Below are 23,511 nucleotides of genomic sequence, written 5' to 3'. Positions count from 1 at the left end.
GAGTTATGATGGTTATCGATCATGCCGAGCTAATTTAATCATTGAGGCGGACGGTAGCAGTTGGCCGATAGCTTTCTGATAAGTGGAAGATCCTCTGGTGCGTACTAGCAGGTTGCAAGTGCTATAGATGCTATTTCTTCGTCTCCTCTACGCGCAAAGACTCGCGCTTCTCGGTCTCAGCTGAGCTTCCAACACAGGTTTCCATATATCTGTAGATATAACATTATCGGAATGGGATGGAGCCAGTCCGACCTAAGAACAAGCTATCCCCACAGGCGCCTTAAGCTTTTTCATCTCGATATCGTTGATATGTCCAACGGCTAGAACTGGGGACAACGAGATCTGCTATGGAAACGTGGCACGTACATGTACAGTACCATTGTCTTCAAGTATTTAGCCTAAGGATGTTTCGATAGTATCTTCAGAAATGCCTTCAAATAAACGTGGCATCTATCTTGCGCATTTAATATGAGACCAAGTATCCCTTCGAGGACACGCCATTCAACCTCCCAATCACACAAGCAGCACGTAGGATCCAGTCAAAACGAGCTCTGCTATCTAGAAGCTATTAAGGTATATGATATTTTCTCCAATTCCGGAAGAAGTGCAAAACAGCGATTACTAATTCGCCGTCTGATCTCCCTCGATCAGGAAGGTCGATGGCCCGTCTGCGGGGTCGATACTTAAGCGATACCTAAGTACAGTACATAGTTAAGTAGTAGTCAACTTGGATCTCGCAGACTCCAAGCCAGATTGACCTTACTAAAACACAAGAACCAATTAAGAGGTGTCGCTACAGCATCCTGCTTAAACAAATCGAGCATAATTTTGGCGGGATGACGCGATTTAGTTGCCTACGTCGCTCGACTTTATCCGCTCTTACTGTAAATAAATAGACGTGCGCGCCGAAGAGCTAAGTAAGTTGGCTCGTCTTCAATTCACGTCGAGGGAAACAATTGGACAGGCAATAAATATGGCAGACGAATTGCCACCGATGCAATATCGATTCCTGGGCCGAACTGGTCTCAAGGTCTCTGCCATTTCGCTCGGAGGATGGCTCACCTATGGTGGTCATGTTGGCAATGGTATGTCGTAACTACCTAGCAAAAGAGGTACTGCATGGGGCTAGCAGCAAGTTAACAGATGAAATCTAGAAACTGCCTTTGAGTGCATGAAAGCTGCGTACGATGTGGGAATCAACTTCTTCGATACCGCAGAGGGTTATTCTGGCGGCGAGGCCGAAGTCGTCCTCGGCCAGGCGATCAAGAGGTATGGATGGAAACAAAACGATCTAGTCATTTCCACGAAAGTGAGTATTCCTGAGAAATCAGATGCACTATTCTTGATATTAAGACTCACTCTTCAGCTCTACCACGGACAAGCCAACGCTGCCAACCCCTCGAATCCTCTCAATAACAAGGGCCTTTCCCGCAAGCACATCATTGAAGGAATTGACGCTTCACTGAAGCGCCTCGACCTCCCCTATGTCGACATTGTCTTTGCTCACCGTCCCGACCGCGAGACGCCCATGGAAGAGGTCGTACGTGGTTTCAACCACATCATCAACACAGGCAAGACATTCTACTGGGGAACGTCGGAGTGGACGGCCAGCGAGATCGCAGATGCATGGCGCATTGCAGACAGACTGGGTCTAGTCGGCCCAGTCGTCGAGCAGCCGCAGTACAGCCTCCTCTGGAGAGAGCGCGTCGAGAAGGAATACCGATGGCTCTATGAGGCCCACGGTCTCGGCCTGACGGTCTGGTCGCCGCTCAAGCAGGGGATCCTAACGGGCAAATATAACGATGTCGATGCGCCCCCTCCAGGAAGCCGTCTGGCCGAGGCACAGGACAACTATACCGTTAACTTCCGCAAGACGTTTGGCAATGAGACCTGGAAGGCTCAGCTGGCGCAGGTCGCTGCGCTGAAACCTATTGCAGAGGAACTGGGCGTCACGCTAGCACAGCTCTCCCTGGCCTGGGCGTTGACGAACAAGAATGTCTCGTCGCTGATTACTGGAGCCTCGAAACCTGAGCAGATCAGGGAGAACGTGCGCGCATTCGCTGTGGTGGAGAAGTTGACGCCGGAGATCATCGAGAAGATCGAAAAGGCCGTTGGGAACAAGCCCGCAGTCGAGCCTACTAGATTCTAGAATGAGACTGTGGGATTCGGTACTTTAGCTAGATCGGATATGATTTCCCATTAGAAGTGGGAATTTAGAGTAAAATAGAATATCAGGAAGATGTCTTGGAGAGAAATGGCTCTATGTGCATTGGGTTCCATTGCTATGCTTACGTGCTCTCGGTTCCTTTGATGCGTTTCCCCTTTTATCTCGATGTCGATCCCGAGAATGCACTAATATATCCACAGTGTCTATAATGCCGAAATTAGTATACTCTCAAGAAGGGAGAAAAAAAAAAAGAACGCGCCGAGATAGTCCGTGTTACCCGCCAGATGGATCCTTGCAGCATTCTTGAATGCGGCAAGCGGAGAATGCCATGTGTCGTACCAAAAGCTTATAATCACATGGCTGGTAAAGAAGGAATCCTCGTTTTTAGTACAGTAAATCATTCTCATTGATTGATCGAGGAAAACTCCCTTCTCTGTAACGGAGCATGTATGGAATTTCCACGGGGAGTGTACAAGATAGTATCTTTTCTATATTGGTCCTTGTTCCACATTAGCTATATATTAATCATTCTAGAGTAATTATTTACTACTATTCCCTATTATGATCCCCCTCATCTCACTGTATCTTTTGGCCTTTTTTTTACAACTCAAGAGCCGAGATCAATATCATCCCAATCCCTCCTTTTCTCTCCAATATACATACCAATTACCGCACCATTAAATCCCACGCGTTCGTATCTCATCAAATCATCATGATCAACTAAACTCCCTCATTCCAAACGAACAGCAACAACAACTATACAAATCACGCGCACCCAGTCGCGACAGCTCCATCACCAGATGGGTAAACAGCCGTCGCAGTTGGGTTCTGGCAGACGCAAAAATCCGTCGTGAGAGGAATGTCCGAGCAAGCACTCGCTGGAGCCGTGGCACAGTAGCTATTCGTGCTCACGGAAGTACTCATTCCAGCCGGGCACGCGCTGTGAGGCATACAGTACGTGTCGACGGTCGAGCCACCGGGTCCGAGAGTCATGCTGTACCATTGGTTGGCGGCGCAGGAGCAGCCGACGTCTGGGTTGTTGGAATATTGAGTTAGAATATATTATTCTTGCTTCTTCTTCTATTGGGGACTTACTGGTTATAGTCGTTGACTCTCCGCCAGCCAGAGTGCCCTCGTAGAGAGTGCTAGTCGTGTAAGGGGTTCCACCGTTCGAGCACTTCGTGGTAATGTATGGCGAATCAACCGGATAGCATGTTGATTCCGCGACGCAATGTTCCGGGTGCCACACGGAAGGATAGTAGCCTGACGAACACTGGATTGGGGGCTCGGGACTATGGCAGTATGAGATCGGGAAGCCCATCGTGCAGTCTGTTGTGTATAGGATGGTTGATCCGGATGAGCAGCTGAGTGTGGCTGGCGGCGGTGTGATGGTCGATGAGGGCGGGACAGTCACTGAAGAGCTTGGAGTGTAGTAAGAGGAGGAGGAAGGCGATGGTGTTTGCTGTGGGATGGCAGACACAGCGAGAGCGCAGGAAAGGAGACTGAGAGCTGTCTTCCAGAACATTTTGGATAGTAATGCAATGCAATATATTCGTGGCTTCGTAGGATTAAGTTGTGCGTATATAGATAATCAGAGGAGATATTAAGTCGCTTATGTATGTACCGTTATGTTCGTCTGGTAAAAGGACGTCGCGGCGAATAAGAAAAGATTGTAAACAAGAAGTCTCCAATTAGGAAGAGAAAAAAAAAGCATTCACAGATCAACAGAAGAAGAACCCTTGAAAACAACCCTTTCTTGCGATTTCCAGATAAAAGCAAGGCGCGGGGCAGGACGTTTAAATAATAATCGCCCGGAAAGCCACGGTCTGACAAGAATTGAACTAGTCAGAGACAAGTCTGAAGAAGATTGATAAACTTAGATCTGGGCAAAAGCGACCCGAACCAGTTGGCTGGGGAGCTTTTGCACAGCCTCTCCGCCGCCAGCACACATGAAGTAACAATCTGAATACTTTACTCGTGGGCCTAATGGGATGGTTTCACTTCTTCAATTTTTTTGCCGCGCGCTGCATGTAACCTCCCCTTGGTCCCAGGTGTAAGGGAAATCAGATGAATCATTGGATAGGATTCAGCCCGAGTTAAAAGGAGTCAAAAGGGCCTGAAATTTGAATAGCTGGTGCTATTCTAAGCCGCCTCCAGTAATGTCGAAGGTCGATCGGTTGCCCGCGCCATCCAGTTAAACATCGGAAGCAAGGGACTAGTTTATCATGTCCTCCAGGTGTTCGGCGCGAAACGCCCGGCTGTGGGGTGCCAAGCGACAGCTATCAGCAGCTATCATAACGCTCTCCAGCAGCCCAGCTGGTAAGGTAGGATTTGAAGGATCTGAAGGATCCGAAGTAGTAGTTACGAGGCTACTACGGGGACATCCTTCGAGTGTGTGTGTGACAACGGTGGCGATGTGACCTTAATTCAACTCGATTTTTCTATAAATACATACATGGCTACACAGGCTCCAAGGCTCAAAAGTTTGGTTGTTTGTCATCCACGCCTGGACACCCTATTGACAATAAAGAAGCAGCCTGAAATGATTCCGTCTCGCGGTCATGGGGTCAAACTCAACACATAATAAATATAACATGCTCCTCCTTCCAGGAGAAGCAGTATTCACAGAAGAAGCGAAGTTTTCTTAATCAAACGAAAATACTCAATGGTGGTGACCGACGCCCCGTCTGCCGTGGATGTGTTTGTGGGCGTGAGGGTGGACTCCGTCCCTTTTCTCAGGAGCTGCGCTGGGGGCACCGATAATGCCGGTCGAGCTCGATGTGTAGAGGGTCTTCAGATCCGCTGAAGAGCTACCCAGAACATTACCGGTATTGTCCATCGTGACAAAAATGTCCTCTTCGACTACCACAATTTCGTACGCAGCGGTCTTGCCAATAAGGGAACTTGGGATGGCCTGCTCAGAAACAGCAGTAGTCGCAGCAACTTCTTCCAGCTTGGTCACGGGAGTGAAGTCAGAAGGCAAAACGAGGGATGGTGAAGACGTGGCGACGCTGGAAGTCGTTTCGGACGGCGTGGGAGTAGCCGATGATGATACCACAGATGGCGACGGGGTAGAAGAAGATGCAAATGGCGATGGTACTAGGGAAGATACCAGTGAGGAGATAATACCACCCATGTTCATGAGCTGAGGTTCGGGTCCCCATGAAAGCTGCAGGCCTCCAGGAAGGCCATTGTGAAAGAGAACGTCTTCGTCAAGGAGATCGGATGGAACATCGAAACGGCACTGGATCTGGTCGTCGTCCGACTGAAGATCGAATAGAGGGCAGTCCTCGACCTCACCGGATGGATTGGTACACGTATCCACCGCCTGCTGGAGGAAATCCTCGTCCCAACCCATCATCATGTCTCCGTGGTAGCCATTACCAGTAGGATCACCGTTCGCAAAGGCAAAGGTTCCTTCGACATCCTTGTATGCAGCCGTGTTCCAGATTGTTTCGTAGAACAGAGAAACAATTCTGGTCTCGTAGCCTTTAGGACATTCGCCATCCATGACGAGAGATGGGTATGCGACGTGGTCCTTGTGGTTTTCAGAGTCGACGTCTTTGCCATTCCAGCATGACGGGAACATCAATTCGGCACGTATTCCATCGGGGCAGTTAGCATCTATGAAATCCTTCTTGGGAAACTCGTGGCGGTAGAGGGAAGGCTCCGGGTTGGTCGCATAGTTCAAGCAGTTGAAGCCAATGGCCTTCTCCGCCAGCTCATTCTGGTGTTCGTCGGCACTTCCCCAAAGAGACTTGGGGGCATCAGGGATAGGACCAGTGAAGTTCCTCTTGGTGCTGTCACCGGCGATCATTCTGAAACCGTTGGGGAAAGCCTTGATGTTCTCGCCGTACAGAAGATAGTACCTAATGAATCGTTCAGAATTCCTGTGATCGGCATATATGACGGTGAAGCCACCCTGAATGTGGAAAGATGGTGGTCTGATGTAATATAAAGGGTGCATGTTTTGGGGATACTCACACAAGCATACCACCCTCTTGCTGGACAAGCTCGGCGGTTCCATTTTGGTATATGAAGTAAAGTCCCGGGGCCCAGTACGCCGACTTATCCTGGGTAACGGCACACGAAGTGCACTCAGAATTCATCAAGGAATCCTGGTCAGCGTTCGGTCCAAAATCTGCAAAGAGCACGTTAGCAACTCGTCCAATGCTGCCTCCTTTGTGGTGGTAGCCTTAAAGGGTATTAAAGGAGCAGAGTATCTGCAGGAGAAACTCACTTTTACCACCAGCAACAACGTGGACATGCTGAGAGATCTCTCCTGGACTCATCAGGGGATCAACTCTTGCGGCACCGGAGCGTCCTCGACACGGGAGACGCCAGAAACCGGCGACCAGGTCGACATTCATAGTCAACGCCGCCGCAAGCGCGGCATTGAGCCAGTTACTGGCCCTCATTTTCGGATAGCTAGAAGCAATGGTCTAAGCACAAGACTGCTCTTTGAATTCCGAGAGCGTCTAAAGGTGTATATATCGATAGTTATTTGTTTCGATGCGCTGGGTATCAACAGTTCCTGCTGTCCTGGTTGACGTTGGTCAAAGAGAGGGAGCTCACAAGGTTTTTCTCCTTTTTTTTCAGCTCTATAGTAACTCCCAATCGATGAGAATACTACACCAAGAGACCCAATAAGGCTATATGCCCGAACAAGCACGTAAGGAACGTATATTGGTAAAGAGCGAATATTGTCCAAAGGAGTGGCAGAATCCGAAGTGAGTCCAGCCTTCAGGACTCCAGGAGGGGGATTCAGATGATAACCTGAAAGATAGGAAGGAGAAGAGGCGTTCGAGCAATAAAGGGAGATTGCGCGCAAAGGGCGAGGGGTGGCAATTATGTCGATCTGCCTACCATAGTGAACCCCCGCGACGGGTCGCCGAGAAATATGCCATGAACATGTTTCTACGAAGGGATGGTTACCAAACGGGGTATAGAGGCCATCGGTCCCCGTTGGCTACTCTGACTGTCCGACACCATTGCAGAAGATAGGCGAAAGGTCATCCAATGGTCACAAAGAGAAAGAATCTAAGTCCTCGTGGTGTGACATGCCAAGGGCGTAGCCAAGGACCAAAAGACAACCCAGGACCCGTGGCTGGGGAATCTCAGCGGCGGGATACTAATTAAAAGAGATCCCACTTGGGTTTTGGGCTCCGATCTCTGCGAAATCTTTGCGATCACTGCCCAGCATGCCCAGCGCGCCCAGAGGCGCCATTCAGCGGCCGCGGATTCTCCTAAGAGTTACCATCGTCTCCGGTCAAGGAGAGCACAGAGTGTAGGGGCGGTAGTCTGCGAACGTGGCCTGGATAGAAGTTCGGTCCTGGGAAAAGCTCCACGAAAAAGAATGCCATGTTTATAGCGGTGTAATTGGAAGATGATATCAACTGCAGATGTGACAGTTGTAAACGATGGTGAAGTGGCCCAACCCCTTGGCAGGCAAGTTGAAAGGGACCAGCGCATATTTAATTTCTTTAATAGTTCCCCTCTCGCTCCGGGGCCTTGGCAAGTCTTGGCTTCATTCTCTTTCTCTCGTGAAGCAGGGCTGTCTTATTTGACAGACAGCTAGTTGGCAAGCTAGCCTTCGCCTAGAAAACTCAGCCTTCTTAATTTACCATAGTGAACTGATCCGCGGTCTCGGTTTGTGATAGCTACCAATCATTGACAAGACGCCCGACACTGATCATTACAAACTCAGGGGACATTAACTAACTAGTTACAACATAGCCATCTAGTATAGGGAATAATAGGCAGCGGTAGAACTCTTTCTAGTATTGATCCTCCAGAAGCGGCGACTTATTGGCTACCAGTAAACGTCGGGCATCTGATAACTAGCTAACGGAGTTAGACTTGCATAATAGCATCAATTGCCGATTGGAGCGGCGTGCTATAATTGATGCTAGAGATCCAGGCAGACCAACAAGGAGTTCTCCTTTTTGGTCGACTGGCAGAAAGCCATCAATTCATTTCGCCGTCAAGAGCTATCTAGGAAAATAAAGCGGCAATATCTAGAACCAGATTATTAGGGAGCAGCACAAAGTAACTAACCAGTAGAATATGCACCTACAAATAATGATTTTGGTTCGCAAATATACAGTGACATCATCGTTTGATTCCTCTGCATAGAGCCATCCGTTGCGCTAAATATTCTCGAGAGCTTATTTCAATTCTTGATTCTTAGTCTTGAAGCAAGACGGATAAATCCCATTGCCAGCAACAGCCGTTTTGAAGACCCTGGCGGTAGCGCCACGCTGTGATATATCTGATGGGGATAGGCCTCTAGTAAACGGATAACCACTAATGCGTTTAAAGAACAGAGGTTGACTGAAGAGGATCTTGCTTATTATCAGCAAATCAATCTCTCTGTATAAGGTCATAAGATTCCTGTTACGGAAAAGATTAATCTCAGAACTTCTATCAACATTACGTTTGGACTGCAGAGTATAAGGCAATGCTTACCGGTATATCCTATAGAACACGTACGAGGCTTGTAAGCAACCCTACGTGTCTATTAATGCTCGGAATCCTTTCTTCAAGTCCGCTGTCAGAGACAGAGATGGTCTTATGATAATTGATGCATGTCGCGTTATGACATCTATTGCCTTATCCTCATCAAGCAGTCAACCAACCAGTCTTTAAGACAGTAATTAGTTCGGTCCATTACCTTCAATATATTCGGCTGGTTGTAGCGAAATCTGCTGCTCAGCGCAATTTATTGACCAGAGAATTCATTATAGTTGTCTTTCCGGAAGCTGGTGTGCCGCTCACTCAGGTAATATAATAATATTAGTCTCGCGCTATCAGCTTGTCGATCAATTTCGCCCGAGTATCGATAAATAGTAGCAAGTCTGTAAAAATAACTAATAAGGAAGTCTCTATATATCTTAGCGACGAATTGCCTTCCATAAGGTTCAATAATTCTCGATGGAGCATAGGTGGATATAAGAAGATAAAAGTGGGTAAGTGCATAATAGCAGTATTAGCCGCGAAATTCCAGTTCGTAGAACATGTAAGAAAGTAACAATAATCGGGGTGCATGGATATTATATGCTCGCAGTGATTGCAGGATGTTAAATTAGGTATATGCATCGAAAGCCGGCTTTACCCTGCCAGTTGCATGGGCCCCTGGTGATAAGTATAGTATATTGCTGTCGGGTAGTAGAGGGAGACATATGCGACTCTTATAAGGGAGAAGGAGAAGGTGAAGGAGTAAGTGAAGAAGGAAATAAAGTGATAGAATATGGGGTAGACGAATGATGAAGATGGGTTGTTGGCTACCTTAGGTACCTAGGTACCTAGTAGGTGGATCTGAGCGGCAGAATAATCGGAGCGGCAGGCGGTAAGGGGCGGGTTAGCTAGGAGCGCGTTTTCCGCACCCCGCTAACCGTTACGATGATTTATTCTATAAAATTTTAAAAGGACTGGAATTGTCGGGGAGGACTGGACACGGTTACGAGCTGTCAGAGAAAAGACTGGCTTATATTGTCGTGGAGACGGTACCAAGTCCCCAGGGTGCCCGTCTCGGATGCACTAAACGCTTCCTTCCAACGACTATACCCATCGCACCTCCAGAGAACTTTGAGCATTAAGTTACCTCTTTTTTATCATTCTTTTATTTTCATCGTATTAACACTGGCTGTCCGATTGTTGCAGAACCCACGACAACAAATTAAAACGCCTGTCTTGCGAATTACGTTACTTCGAGTCCATCTCGAGTAATTCTTCACGATATAGTTCTCACTTATACGGGGCGGTCATATTATATCTTTACGTTTATCAAGTCGCTAAACTGTACACTGTTGGCCTTCCATTGGATTATTACGGAGACTGGCAAAAATGACAGCCACAGCAGCTCCCATTTCTGAGCTTGACCAGCCAAACTCGGCGGCTATTATCCCCGAGTCGAGGGTCCTCATTATCATGACTGGTGGCACGATCTGCATGCGTCAATCTCCATCTGGTTTCGTTCCAGCTAGGGGGTTCCAGGAGGCTTGTTTAGCACGGTTGCCTACATTCAACGATGGATCTCTGCCACTGCCACTCGACGTCGTTGTCAACGGGAATGGCACAACCAAGGCTTATGCCAGTTTGCGTACGCCTCCAAGCGCTTACGACAGGCAGGTGAGATATACGGTCTATGAATTCGAAGAGCTCCTGGATAGCAGCTCTATCGATGCTAAAGGTTGGGCAGAGATTGCCCGGACGATCTACTGGAATTACCAGCTGTTTGATGCTTTCGTGGTTCTCCATGGAACTGACAGCTTGGCGTACACCTGTTCAGCGCTCAGTTTTATGCTGCAAGATCTCGGAAAGCCGGTCATTCTCACAGGATCTCAAGCACCTATGTTGGAGCTACAGAATGATGCCACGGATAATCTTCTGGGATCCTTGGTCGTGGCTGGCCACTTCATGATCCCTGAGGTCTGTTTGTACTTCAACTACAAGTTGTTCCGCGGCAACAGAGCGACAAAGGTGGCAGCAAGCGATTTTGCTGCATTCGACTCTCCAAACGCACCTCCGTTGGCGGTAACGACGTCGATGCGCACACAGGTTGCTTGGGACCTCGTGAACAGGCCGACACACATCGGACACTTCAGGATCCAGACAAACCTGGATACCACTCACGTTGCATGTCTGCGCATATTCCCCGGGATTCAACCAGCAATGGTGGATGCTGTCCTGAAGCTGGGGAGCCTAAGGGGTCTAGTCCTAGAGACCTTTGGCGCTGGAAATGCACCAAACGGACAAGATGATGCGATGACCAAGGTGCTGGCTAGTGCCATCCAAAGAGGAATTGTCATCGTCAACGTTACTCAATGCAAGTTCTCTACCCCGTCTCTGTTTCCGGTTGTCATCTGCTAATCCCGAAGATAGGTCTCACTGGCAGTGTCAGTCCTGTGTATGCCCCCGGCATGACTCTGTCTAGAGCTGGTGTCGTTGCAGGGCACGATATGACGAGCGAAGCAGCTCTCACCAAGCTGGCCTACCTGCTTGCCCTGCCTGACTCAACGCCTGAATCTGTCGCTAAAGCGATGTCTGTCTCCCTCCGCGGCGAATTAACAGAGAGCTCTCAACCTGTGTTTCGCCATCCAGGAGGCGCCTTGCCTGAGACAGCGAAGAAATTGACCGCACTGGGCTATGCGATTGCTCAAGGAGAACTCGAGAAAGTTGAAGAAGTAATGACAAGCGAGGATGGATGGCTGCTGAACGAGGCAGACTATTCAGGAAACACCCCAATTGTACGGTAACTGTTGTATTCTTACTGTTCTTCCCCGACACAAACACAATTTCCTTGATAGTTCGTCTTTTGTGGCGTTTTATCCAGAAGAATACGAACGTCTGCCCCACCAGTTTACCCATTCCCCTGGCGTTTCCCTTTGTACCTCTTCCCCCTTCCCCGCAAACTCGCCATCGCTAGACAGATCTTCTTCTCAGCCACCTTTCCTCTTATCTTACTGACTATTTTCTTCTTTCCAGCACCTCGCCGCAACATGCCCCTCCGTCGACATCCTCCGCTACCTACTCCTCCAAGGAGGCTCCGTGCACATACGCAATCGCGCAGGACGTACCCCGCTCTTCCTAGCAGCCAATGCGGGACTATCGGAGCATGTCCTGCTGCTCCGGAAATCAGGTGCCCATCTGCACGCGGACGAGCGCGCTGTGGCGGAGATGCATGCCCGGCGTCGACCGGCCATCTGGGGTCTGGCCGGGGTTGGACCCAAAATGATCGAAGATCGCGAGATCGATGACGATGAAGATCGAAATGGGGTCAGCTTGAGAATGAATGGGTTCGGGGGAATCGCGGGGTCGGCGCCTTCTTGATCTGATTTGTGTTGTTTGTTGCGTTTATATATTATAGCCTTATTTCGTAGAGGCGATCTCATTGGTTATACGCGATGCATAGATATAAAAAGCGAGTGCATAACACGGAAAGGAAAAAAAGGATAGTGGTAATCACTATTATTTAATGCTTTCTTTATTCATAGAAGGCGCAATAAAAGAAAAAGTAGTAACTATCTCAAGGTGCCTAGGACAATAGCCAAACCAAAACCCAACCAATTCCATAATAGATATTATTTAATACCATTTCTTTCTACATCATCTCTCTTCACACATAGACATGCGACCCATTTCCCCAAGACTGCATATACAATACATACGTCGATTTACTACTTAGCACTGCTTGGACTCTTCTTCTCTTGATGATTACCTAACTATCGTCCGCGGCAATAATCACTTCTGCCTTTGCACATAGGTGGCTCTTATAGCAGTGTAGGTGCTCAGCTGATAGTTAGTTAGTTGGTTAGTTAGTTACTACTAGTATTATATAGCTATTACTCGATAGATGGGAAAGTGAAAGAAAGAAAAACGCACATTGTAATATCTCGCGTCATTTTCCGCCCGTTATGTGCATATAAACGAAATTCGATTTTTGGCCTTTTTTAATGCGGAATTATCCTCTTTAGATAGGCAAAAATCAGCGAAAAAAAGATATTACTCGAAGGAGAAAAGGTCTAATCAATCTACAGTGGTATATCGCGGTGCAAGGATAAAATGAAACAAAAATGTATGTATACAACAGCGATATCGGATCTCCTTTCCCTCCGAACCAGTTACTTTACTGTTGAACTAGCTCCGCGGAGATGTCTGAGTGGATTTTTTCCTTGGATCCCTGGTCTGGTATGACCCAGTCGTATTAAATAATGTGGCAGGGGGAGTTCGGTCCGATTTGACGGAACGGCATCAGACTCAGACTCAAGCACAAAAAAAAGGCGGGGTTGACTACTCTACTCTACTTAGTTGACTGGGGTCGTGCGCGCCCCTGGCCGAGGAAAATAATAATCAAGAAAACTAACAGAAAGAGGCGCGGATTGGTTGATTTATTGGCTCGTTATTTTTGCTGCTTGGTGTTGTTGTCTGGGGACCTTGCGCATGTTCTTGTGTCTTGAAGAGTAAAGAAAAAGAAAAAGAGAGAGAGAGAGAAGCTTCCTATGTGTTTGTTGAGCCGCTGTCTATCGTTGATTCCTTTTTTTTGTTTCTTTTTTATATTGCGGGTTTGCCGTCCGTGCCATGGGAATCCGGAAGAAATCTGGGGTTGCGGGCAAGACACAGATGGTTACTTGACTGGTCCATCCTAAGGGACTGCATGATTTTTATTTGAGAATAGAGTTAGTGTAGAATCTAGATAGGGCTAGTTGAACATTATTGAGAAACGCCTACCTTTCCCCAGGTTCGGTCAGGGAGCTAAGCTACACCTAGGTACTTACGGAGCTGATCCAGTCATGTGGCTCTATGCCGGCCACTATCTCGTCCGTCTGGGTTCCCACTGTATACGAGTCCTATGGAGTACTATTTGAAAATTGATAGCAGCCAGAGACCCATTGTTTGACCGCGAAGCGGGGAAGCATGCGGAAGGGGACCCTTCTATCCAGGACGGAGAGAGTGGGAAAAATCGACGCGGCCATCGAACAAAGCGCCCTTGGCTTCTTGGGCCCCTCGTTTGACCGCTTGGTTGTGCGTGTATATCGAAAAGAAGAGACATGATCCAGGAACTACTGACTTGGTACCCCATACTACGGTTAGTTTTGCTGCATAGGGACACTGGAAGGCCGCGGCTACACTGCAAGAGGTTGATAGTGTGACACTGGCCAGGTCAGCTAATGACGGTCAACATAGTGTCACCGCACATCAGATACGTGTAAAGTCGGATCATCATCGATGTGCCAGAAGCTGTTAGGTATTTGCATAGGTGGAAGGAGGTTCCAGACACTAGCGGATTGTGCAGAAATCGCTTTTCTTGTAGAGTACTAGAGTCGGATCGAGCAGAATTGTTACCGAGAAGGGTCATAGGAATAACAAAGAAAAATGGGAACCTTCCACAATGCAATGACGACAGTTTTTTCTTGGATGTCAATCGATTGATTGGTAGGGATTTGTTTCTGGTGTGCGTTTCCTACTGGGGCACCTGGAAGTGCGCATGGATCAGCTTGAAGGCGGCGGGGGGATATACGGCATATACCAGTTAAGAAGGCTCAACCTTCTTGGCCAGGTCTCCCCAGTATCGAACCTCGTGGTCTGAGTATAGATCGCTGTGAAACGAAATTGTGCATCAGGGTAGGATTGCTCCATTCGGACAGGACTGTCCGGACAGAAGGACGAGATCACCTGACGGGATGTTGGCGATGTTGAGCGAATTGATATCGACCAACATCTATTATTATTATTATTATTGAAATGCGATTGCGGCCAAATGGCGGAAGAAGAGGCCATGGGATTTCTGGAGAGAAAGCACGTCACCTCGGCTCCGGCACCAGCGATCATCTCCTACTCTATACGATCCAGCCTGACTTGACGAGTGGACACACCATCGTCGCCCTCCGCCCAAGGTACCTGCAAGCGAGAAGCCTCATAGGATCGCGTCTGATTATTGTTGATAATGATAACGAAAAAATCTGCCGGGATTGCCCCACCAGCGATGCCAGAAGCGGGCGAAGGCGGGAGTGCGAAGACCAAGAAAGAGGAGGAATCATGAGGGAGGGTAAGCTGGAGCTGAGATGATGATTTCGTCCTTGTGCCGGAGAACATCGTGGGGCAAGAGATTGGCTACCACTTGACCGCTTCGGAGGGAACTAGAGTAATTCCATCGACTTAGGTACTCTAGTAGTACTTACAGTTGGAAGCATCGGGAAAGGGGAAAGAAAAAAAGAAGAAAAAAGAACAGCAGAGTCTCCGCCGGGCAGGCAACGTGCTCTTGGCGGCGGTCACCGCTGGCCCTTGAAAATTTATTTAGTCCAAGGCCTGGAGAGGTCGATAACTAACTAGAGTAGGGGTTCAACTTCGATAGTTACAGGATGACATTGTTATTATTGATTCTAGACGAGATGATTCTTTTTGTCTGCGCCGCCTCGCTTAGGCAGTTGGAAGCTAAGTACTGTACGGATTCAATTCCTTCTTCCAGCAGACCCCGATCCTCCAACAAAGAAAGCGCCAGCAAACCCCGTCCGTTGTACTCCGATTGTGCAATCATCCATCCAGATGCTGCCAGGGCCATGTGCTCAGATGGTAATGGTGGTGGATGAGGGGCAATGATAAGCAAAGAGAAAGACGAGCCTAGATATCATGGATGGTAAACTACTGCTGTTGAACCCCGCTCCTGGCAGCCGTGTACTTAGTATGTAGCATCGACTCGACTTTGAAGAGAAAGTTGCGCTGATGGTGGTGCCTGGTGGTATTATTCTGATGCTTCTCACGATAATCAATTTCAGTACATAACTGTATTTGTGAATCCCTGAAGCAGCATTATTGCTCCGTGTAGTATATTATCACTGAGTAATATTAATATTATTGAGGAGATGTGCAACATCCCTGACGGATCAAACCACCTTGGGGTCTAGCCCGTACAACGTCCTGCAGGTCCTCGTCCCTGTACTATGTAGAGTAGTATAGGAGCATTGATGATCTGGTATCCTCTCTGGATCACGGTTTGTGCGTTGTTTTGCTGGAGATGGCTTAAGGTTCCACCCTCATCGACTCCACCGTGGCTGGATCCCTTCTCAAGCGCTGTAGACTATCTTTTCCGTTTGGATCCAAGGCTAGAGAGACTGGACGGCCTCGGGCCGGATAATTCTGCAGCAGACTGGGGGGGAAGAGGGAGAGTCCATACGATCTGATCGATCCCGGACGCTATCCGTCTTCCTCCCCCAGGTCTCTTTGTCGACTGCGTTTCTCTTCTCTGGCCTCCCTCATCACGGATAACTAAATCCAGCAGAGACAGCAGAGAACCCCCCCTGGGATGAGAACAACAGGGGCAGCAGAAGTACAGTATAATGATCCATAATATCATCACATTTATCCGATCTCCTCTCGATTGCCTCGCACCGCCCGTCTCATCGCTGTCGGGTTACGTAAAGAGAAAGCAGGTCAATGGATGAAGCCGATGCAGCAACGCAACATGCCATGAACGCTCCGTAACTTGGATGACCATACGAAACTTCTGGTGCTTTCCCAGTCCGCCGCATCCCGCCGCTGTATTGTTATTACGCCTCTTGATCGCCCTGCTACTGCTGCTGCTTGTCTGGTGGGCTTCCTGGCCTCAGTCCTCCAGAGTCTTGAAGAGGTCTTTCGAAGTTCGAATACATCCAGATCAGTCGATCCAGCTCGAACAAGGTTCACACTTATTGAAAAAAAGACTATATAAATAGAAGAAACCACCCCGCAGCCGGCTTCTCCCCCAGGATTGTTCGGGTTGATTGCTTTGGGGTTTCATGCGTTGACCGGAGCCCAGTGCGATCTCACCAGAAACAGACACAGAAACGCAACAGCCAAGTTGACCACCACGGTACTTCACTTCCCCAGTCCATTATCAGACGGATTTCGCGAGGACGCACTCAGATTTTCCTCAGAGCGTTCTCGTGACAGATTCAGAACCATCACCTAGTTCTTTCTCCAGCAAGGTCTATGCTGCAGTGTTCTTTGATGAATATTATTGGAACCGGTACCTGATCTCAAAACTAGAAAGACAGAGAGAGAGCAAAGGCAAAAAAAGACGAAGGAAACGAACTCTCGGGAAATTCAAGCTCAACAAGCGCACATTGAATTTTTTTTCTCTCTCTCGTTACCCTACTTTTTCTTTCTCTGGTCCTGTGCCGGCACCAACCAGTGGATTGCGGATACTCGGAACCAGACATTAATTACAAGACAAGACAAGACAAGAACAACGTTGGATGGAACGTTTTTTATTCTCGCTCGTCCAGCTCTAGCCTCGTTTCCGCTTCTCTCTCCATCTCTCTTGGCCCTGCAGCCTCTCCACCACAGCCCGCAGCAACGTTTAGGACGGCGGACCCTGGAAGCCGTTCTGGTCCAGTCAACCGTCTCAAGCTTTCCACGGGTGCTCTCCACCTGGCAGCGATCTGAGGCTGGAGAGTTGTGGATGCTATAGCTCGTCCACACGGTGCGCAATCCCTTTGCTGATATTGCACCATCGCCATTTCTCTTTTTAATAGTCCCGGCCGCCGGATCGATTGCGACATCATCATCGCTCGCGAAGCTCCCTCTTTCCCCGATCTATATTCCAACCATCTGTCTGCCTATCTACTGCCGCTACAAATATCCGCCATTATTGTTGCAGTCGCGTTTCTGTTGGCTTGCTGACTCCCCGGGGAGTTATCCACCTCCCACCCCTCATTGCCCCTCACCACTGGTGGATGCCAATTCCTCTGTGATCATTATACATACTCCTTCCGAATGACACAACCACGCAAGACTATCGCCATAGTCAATGCGACTGGGCGCCAGGCGGCTTCATTGATCCGTGTCGCCTCCGCCGTCGGATATGCGGTTCGCGCTCAGGTCCATTCGCTCAAAGGCATCATCGCGGAGGAACTGCAGAGTCTCCCCAATGTGACTCTGATCCAAGGTCCCTTGCTCAACAATGTCGAGCTCATGGACGACCTCTTCAGGGGCGCCAGTCTGGCCTTCATCAACACAACTTCGCAGGCGGGCGATGAGGTTGCTATTGGTCGTGCCCTAGCAGATGCCGCAAAGCGGGCGGGTACCATCCAACATTACGTCTACAGCAGCATGCCAGATCACTCAGTACATGGTCCCTGGCCTAGCCTCCCGCTCTGGGCGTGCAAATTCACCGTCGAGAATTATGTCCGGCAGCTAGGGCTACCAGCGACGTTTGTCTACGCCGGCATCTACAATAACAACTTCACCAGCTTGCCATACCCTCTCTTCCAGATGGAGCTACAACCAGACGGCAGCTTCGAATGGCGGGCACCTTTCCATCCGGATATACCACTACCCTGGCTGGACGCAGAGCATGACGTTGGCCCAGCTGTCCTGCAGATCTTCAAGGACGGTCCAAAGAAATGGCACGGCCATCGGTGAGTTCAATATCCGTGGACGATGGATATACCTGTGGGATCGGAACAGCTAACAGTGACACAGGATTGCCCTGACTTTCGAGACTCTGTCTCCAAACCAAGTATGTGCGGCCTTTTCGCGCGCACTCAACCGAAGATGCCGCTATGTGCAGGTACCAAAGATCGAGATCAAGGTGCCCATCCCAGCTGGCTACAAGGAACAGCTGGAAGGGATCGAGGTGCTGTTTGGCCAACTCAATGCCCCGTATTTCCCCCAGGAAGAATTCACCCGTCCAGCCGCTGGATCACCCAAGGGACTGGGCCCGTTTGGTGGAAAGGGTGCAGGAGCAGGCATGATGCAGGGCCCAGGAGGAGTGATCTCGATGCGACTAACAGATGAGGCGCGCCATCTCTGGCAGGGCTGGCGGGACATGGAAGAGTATGCAAGAGAGGTCTTTCCGGTGGAGGAAGAAGCAAACGGCTTGGACTGGATGTTATGAGTCGACCTTGGTCCACCGTTTCCTTTTTTTTGCAACATATGACCGCCTGTCGCCGGACGCGTGTCACTGCTGAGTGCTGAACCGCGTGCCGCAACTTTTTTGCGCGACAGGCTGTACGGCGTGCTTCGGCTGCGACTCCGACTTCGGCCTTTCTCTGCATTCCACCTTCGACCCCACAACCTTACCTCCTCTTTTCTCTCATACGAGTTCCTCGACTTTTCTTATCGACCTCTCCATCACTTTTCTGCCGTCGTCGACGCAGATCTCATCTGGAGAGATGCCATCGAATTACGGTTCCGTCATATCCCAAAAGTTTAATGCTCGATTTTGCACGAAAACGGAGGTTATGAATTCCCCTCCTATCATGACGCATCGAGGAGACACTGCAGAGCGTCTCTCTCAAGAAAATAAAAGTTATTATTCACGGCATTATTCCCCATCAGCGATGTATTCCTCATCGGCGCTTTTCTCATGTTTTCTTCGATCCTTATTCTTCCCATTACATTTCATCTCCTGTTTCCTTTACATCACGGGCGGCGCGTTTGATGAGACCTCCCCTCTCTGGGACGAAACTCGTGAAATGACTCATAATCATCATGTGTGGCAGTTTGTTTGGCCACGATATACATTCAGACATACATATACATAGGTTAATGTGATGGAAATATGGGGAAATTCGCATGGCTCAGTCTGCTAAACGAACCAGTGGTTCCGTCCTGCTAATGAGCAGAGCAATAGCAGTCTTGATTCCAAGATTTTGTCTTGTTTCTCCCTCTCCTATGCGGCAACTCTCTCAGGCTGGGTCGGTCTCGCTTTCGTTATCCAACCACATCCGATGGAACTGAACGCGAGACGCTGTTCCGACATTGAGAGAGGGGAAAAGAGAAGATCATTTGTCTTAGGTAATAAGATACCCAAATCACGAATCGTTTTCATTACTACATACATAATTGTTCCGGCATATCCTATAACAGGTGTTTATCTTAGTAGCTTATTTCTCTATTTGGAAAAGAATATACATATCAGGCTCCGCTTTTAGCAGTAAAACTGACGACATGATCTACATTTCGGGAGGTTGGTAGAAGTTAATGGTGTGTATGTCTTACTTAGTCACTAATATTCATCCAATATATCTTCTCTATGGACGTAAAGAAGTTCCATGGATATTATATCATTCATACACAGAAACGCGCCATCAAACCTGTTGATTGTGTTGGTTGATCCCGCAGTCTATGGTAATAGTCCGCATTGAGCAGTTATGGCGGATTACTTGCCACAAGGATCACCAGTATCTAGATACCTTGTATGCTATAATAGATAAATGCGGTTTCAAATCCCCCCTAGGACTAGATTCAAGTAGACAATTCAAATCAGACTATGCTTCTGTGCTATTTAATATTCAACAGGTCGACTGTGCATCATATGAACGCCAATTCTCTATAAGAAAGTACGAAAGATGTTTTTGATATGTATGTTTTAAATATATATATATATCAGATATGACAACCAACCACCATCCAAACGATCGAATCTTTCGAGATCTTATCGATCTCAGGCTCATGGTCTATAACTTCGCCGTTACGAATCCAGACGGTCATGTCTGTTGTAAGCCGGTCTCATCCTTACATCTCTATCAGTTTCAAGATGTTCCGTCTCTGAAACTGCTAGTGATCTTCTGAAAGTACAGACTTGAGATGTTGGATTCTCGTTCGAGGATCGATTACAAAAGGTATCGGGGAAATCAAAAAGTTTGGTTTCCATGGTTGTTAGAATTAGGAGATAAAAACTACAGATGAAACCGAGATAAGTTAAAAGGTGTACCTATCTATCTGGACGTATCAATACAATCGAAGCTTGGGAATAATAGATAGTCTGAAATTCTGCCACTTCTCTCACCGCCCTTTGTGCGAACCACGCTTACAGCCTGACACTTAAGCTACTTATCTAGAGTAGTTCTATAGTTCTATCTAGTCGACATGCTGGATGGCGCTAAGTCGATCTTCTGGATCTAGACTCTAGTAGCTTCTACGCAATCAGTCCCCGACGCCGGCTACAGTTGCGGGAATAATATACCCAACGTTCGAAAGCTACACCCAGCGGTCAAGAAGCTCCCTTGCTAGTAGTCTTTCTGGGAGAGTTGCGGGACGTGCCGGAAATCGGGAACCACGAGTTCTCCGCGTTGATGCTGAGAGGCTTGGTTCCGTGAACTAGTATGGCCATTTTCGATGTAGTATGTCTCGTTGTTCTGGATTAGTTTACTTGGATGGCCACAATCTAGAATGCCCCTCCCCTCAGTCCGAGATATTTTTTTTTGCTGATTTTCTCTCCTTTCTTTTATTTTCTTTTCTGTTCTTTTCTTCTCCCGCTCTTCAGTACAGGTCGAAGGTTTCTAGATGCCTCGAGGCAATTATTGCTGAGCATCCTGCCTTTCCTTTCGCATCGAGGACCATTTCGTTCAACTAGGACAGGAAGCTCGGAATGGCCTTCTCTGAGAAGGGGGTAAACCCCTCATTCCTGCAACGGCGTTCGCGGAGATTGTTCAATGTTTTGGATTATAATTGGATCATCTTTCCTTTGACCTTCACGGCACTTCTATATGGTAGGCTGAATTCCAGGCGGAGGAATTGATCAATGACTCTCGCTGAGGACCACTGGCTTTTTGGACGTTCATTGATTTGAAACTTCAGCTCTGTATCAACTGACGGTCTACACCGGACTCCAGCAACGAATTGTCGATCGAAATGCGCTGTGGACGGTTGACTGTTTGATCCTGTCAATCCCATTCTTACCTCTGGTGCTGACCCAACGCCCGCCATATGCCGCCTTGTGGGGTCTCCTCCTTCCAGCACGACCCTTTGCCTATGCCCGGAGTCCGAAGAGAAGATCCTTTCGCAGTATCAGGATATGCTTGGTGACCAAGGGGACAAACTTTCAAGTATGTTGACACTATGGACGTGAACATCGTGACGGGATAGCAAATAACACATTGCGCCGTATAGACAGTCATTAACTCGACTGCTTCGTGGCACAACCTGAGGCACTATCCGCAACTGATCTTCGACGTCTTGGTGGACGCCCCTGAGACTGATCGATTCCGGAAAGCTCTGCCGCATTTCATCAATGTCTATAGAGTTCCCGATGCCAAATCATTCCAGGCGAACTTTGCCAGACACAAAGCACGGGCTCTGGAGTGGTATCGTATCCAATGTCAGCTAACAGCGGAAGACTGGGTGCTGCACCTCGATGAGGAGACGGAACTCGACGATTTTGCCATACAAACTTGTATAGATTTCATTGAACGGGGATCGGAAGATATTGGAATGGTAGGTTTGGAATGCACCTCCTATTGTCCAACCATGCTAAGTCTTCCAAGGGCACCATTTTCTACAATGGTCGTAACCACTGGCAGAACACGTTGATGACCGTGGCAGAAATCTCGAGAATATCAGAAGATTGGGGCCGTTTCCAACTCCCAATGAGAGTATCCCACCGTCCTCTGCTTGGCTGGATGAAGGGTTCCTGGAACATCATCAACGGAGCTGTGGAGAACAATGTCACTTGGGACACGAACTGTGCTGCAGAAGACTTCTGGTTTGCCTTCAACGTAAGTGTATAATTCGAACAGCGGCATCTGCGTACTTTTTGTTTCATGTTACTGATGTCGTCTCCTTCATAGGCCACACGGCTAGGATACAAGTTTGGTTGGATCCATGCCATTGCACGAGAGCAGCCCCCGGAGACTGTGAATGATTTCATTCGGCAGCGGCGCAGATGGTACACTGGGATTTGGTCGATTGACAGTTTTTCTGTCAAGATGGGTCTTCTGCTAGCGCTCTTGGTACCGCTCTGGGTCTTGATATAGTAAGTGCCATCTCTAGTAATCCTAGCCGCGACATTCCAGCTAATAAGAGTTATTACAGCCCAATTGTCGCGTTGGTCCGAGGTGGATCGATATCCGTGCCATATTGGTTTTTCCTGTGGCTGCTCTTCAGTCACGCGGCCGATATCCATGGCCTCATCGTTGCCTGCTTGATGGAGGACATGGACACTCCGGGAATTGGCGTGGTTTCCATGCTGTGGCACCTCCTGCTATCTGTGGTCCTCTCCCCGATCACCAATCTATTGCAGACGGGAGCGATGATTTCTGTTCTCATTGCTCCAGCGCCGGGGTTCTATATCATCAACAAGGCATAGCACCAGACAGACTGCACCGGCAAAACATCTAACCAGCAGCTATTTTGGCGTCACAGCCAACGCGTGGTAACTGGACGGGACGATCGACCAGAGATTGGGTATCAACGTGAAGCCGAGCGCTGATGACGATTCAACGAATGTCATTTTTATCAACGATTATGAGACGCTATATTAGGAAGTAATACAAGAAGTTAACATTTATACAAACCATTTCGCAGTTGTGGCACTAGCTAGGCACAAGCTAGCTCCGCTTCCATATAAACTGTATCAAGAAAGATCTCATAGCTTGAATATCGCCAGGAAAGTGCTCCCGAGAAAGCACCAATAGATAGATAGTCTAGTGCTTATGATCGACGGAGCCAACCCATTTTTTGAACCGCACAGACATTCCTGTTTTGAAAGTCAGCAACAAGAAGAGGCGAATGCCGTCTCAACCAGCAAGTGGTACAGCCTAAATAAAGCTGATTATCATCTCACCCGACAAACCAAAAAAAAGATAATCAAAACAAAAGAGAAAACCCTCACCAACTCAGTAATCATATAGTTAGGTAGCTAATTCTCACTTTATTCTTAATCATCTCATAGTTGATCCTCATAAATAGATCTCATTAGGTAGGTAATACATACTCCTCAATCCATCTACCGTTCTTGTCTTTTGCCCGCGGACTTTTTTGCCCCCCTTCGCGTTCACCAAGCAACGCCCGGGCAAACGTTCCCCATCAAGTTCTCATCCCGCGCGCTCACGCCTCCCTTTTTTAATTAGGTTAGGGAACTC

The 23,511-nt window shown here is 48.3% G+C and overlaps 7 protein-coding genes across 7 annotated transcripts; 4 read left to right on the top strand and 3 right to left on the bottom strand.

The window, feature by feature from the left end:
• Nucleotides 1-994: 994 nt before the first annotated feature.
• On the top strand, nt 995-2,149 carry C8Q69DRAFT_484825 (NADP-dependent oxidoreductase domain-containing protein; the record flags this gene model as incomplete). The annotated part of the gene is made up of 3 exons (XM_028631790.1): nt 995-1,085; nt 1,155-1,309; nt 1,367-2,149. 3 exons carry the CDS (start codon nt 995-997, stop codon nt 2,147-2,149), a joined length of 1,029 nt encoding a protein of 342 aa, XP_028489919.1.
• Nucleotides 2,150-2,819: 670 nt separating this feature from the next.
• Nucleotides 2,820-4,042, bottom strand: C8Q69DRAFT_53290 (hypothetical protein). The gene is made up of 2 exons (XM_028633759.1): nt 3,263-4,042; nt 2,820-3,198 (listed from the first exon to the last, which is right to left on the bottom strand). The coding sequence occupies exons 1-2, from the start codon at nt 3,690-3,692 to the stop codon at nt 2,933-2,935; spliced, it is 696 nt and encodes a 231-aa protein (XP_028489918.1). The 5' UTR covers nt 3,693-4,042; the 3' UTR covers nt 2,820-2,932.
• Nucleotides 4,043-4,829: 787 nt separating this feature from the next.
• On the bottom strand, nt 4,830-7,068 carry C8Q69DRAFT_513168 (hypothetical protein; the record flags this gene model as incomplete). The annotated part of the gene is made up of 3 exons (XM_028633307.1): nt 6,408-7,068; nt 6,154-6,308; nt 4,830-6,089 (listed from the first exon to the last, which is right to left on the bottom strand). The coding sequence occupies exons 1-3, from the start codon at nt 6,583-6,585 to the stop codon at nt 4,830-4,832; spliced, it is 1,593 nt and encodes a 530-aa protein (XP_028489917.1). The 5' UTR covers nt 6,586-7,068.
• Nucleotides 7,069-7,846: 778 nt separating this feature from the next.
• On the bottom strand, nt 7,847-8,863 carry C8Q69DRAFT_454331 (hypothetical protein). The gene is made up of 4 exons (XM_028629693.1): nt 8,841-8,863; nt 8,636-8,771; nt 8,244-8,560; nt 7,847-8,184 (listed from the first exon to the last, which is right to left on the bottom strand). Exon 3 carries the CDS (start codon nt 8,551-8,553, stop codon nt 8,335-8,337), a length of 219 nt encoding a protein of 72 aa, XP_028489916.1. The 5' UTR covers nt 8,554-8,560; nt 8,636-8,771; nt 8,841-8,863; the 3' UTR covers nt 7,847-8,184; nt 8,244-8,334.
• A 716-nt stretch (nt 8,864-9,579) lies between these two features.
• Nucleotides 9,580-12,202, top strand: C8Q69DRAFT_454325 (putative lysophospholipase). The gene is made up of 3 exons (XM_028629692.1): nt 9,580-10,994; nt 11,051-11,415; nt 11,654-12,202. The coding sequence occupies exons 1-3, from the start codon at nt 10,013-10,015 to the stop codon at nt 11,996-11,998; spliced, it is 1,692 nt and encodes a 563-aa protein (XP_028489915.1). The 5' UTR covers nt 9,580-10,012; the 3' UTR covers nt 11,999-12,202.
• Nucleotides 12,203-17,315: 5,113 nt separating this feature from the next.
• C8Q69DRAFT_53217 (nitrogen metabolite repression regulator NmrA) lies at nt 17,316-18,681 on the top strand. The gene is made up of 2 exons (XM_028633758.1): nt 17,316-18,063; nt 18,128-18,681. Exons 1-2 carry the CDS (start codon nt 17,420-17,422, stop codon nt 18,540-18,542), a joined length of 1,059 nt encoding a protein of 352 aa, XP_028489914.1. The 5' UTR covers nt 17,316-17,419; the 3' UTR covers nt 18,543-18,681.
• A 2,339-nt stretch (nt 18,682-21,020) lies between these two features.
• On the top strand, nt 21,021-22,736 carry C8Q69DRAFT_503776 (glycosyl transferase family group 2-domain-containing protein; the record flags this gene model as incomplete). Its single annotated transcript, XM_028632514.1, has 6 exons — nt 21,021-21,141; nt 21,230-21,477; nt 21,542-21,865; nt 21,916-22,146; nt 22,219-22,403; nt 22,463-22,736. 6 exons carry the CDS (start codon nt 21,021-21,023, stop codon nt 22,734-22,736), a joined length of 1,383 nt encoding a protein of 460 aa, XP_028489913.1.
• Between the last annotated feature and the right edge of the window lie 775 nt (nt 22,737-23,511).

The sequence above is a fragment of the Paecilomyces variotii genome (assembly GCF_004022145.1).
Source record: "Paecilomyces variotii strain CBS 101075 chromosome Unknown C8Q69scaffold_1, whole genome shotgun sequence".
Taxonomy (NCBI): Eukaryota; Fungi; Ascomycota; class Eurotiomycetes; order Eurotiales; family Thermoascaceae; genus Paecilomyces; species Paecilomyces variotii.
This window is presented reverse-complemented; position numbering and strand designations above follow the sequence as displayed.

Excerpts from the sequence above, each read along its gene's own strand:
- C8Q69DRAFT_454325 (XM_028629692.1), top strand. The coding sequence starts at position 10,013 with ATGACAGCCACAGCAGCTCCCATTTCTGAGCTTGACCAGCCAAACTCG. Across the intron at positions 10,995-11,050 it reads CATCGTCAACGTTACTCAAT|GTCTCACTGGCAGTGTCAGT; the intron begins GCAAGTTCTCTA and ends TCCCGAAGATAG. Across the intron at positions 11,416-11,653 it reads ATTCAGGAAACACCCCAATT|CACCTCGCCGCAACATGCCC; the intron begins GTACGGTAACTG and ends TCTTCTTTCCAG.
- C8Q69DRAFT_454331 (XM_028629693.1), bottom strand. The coding sequence starts at position 8,553 with ATGACCTTATACAGAGAGATTGATTTGCTGATAATAAGCAAGATCCTC.
- C8Q69DRAFT_53217 (XM_028633758.1), top strand. The coding sequence starts at position 17,420 with ATGACACAACCACGCAAGACTATCGCCATAGTCAATGCGACTGGGCGC. Across the intron at positions 18,064-18,127 it reads AAGAAATGGCACGGCCATCG|GATTGCCCTGACTTTCGAGA; the intron begins GTGAGTTCAATA and ends ACAGTGACACAG.
- C8Q69DRAFT_53290 (XM_028633759.1), bottom strand. The coding sequence starts at position 3,692 with ATGTTCTGGAAGACAGCTCTCAGTCTCCTTTCCTGCGCTCTCGCTGTG. Across the intron at positions 3,199-3,262 it reads AGAGTCAACGACTATAACCA|ACGTCGGCTGCTCCTGCGCC; the intron begins GTAAGTCCCCAA and ends CCAACAACCCAG.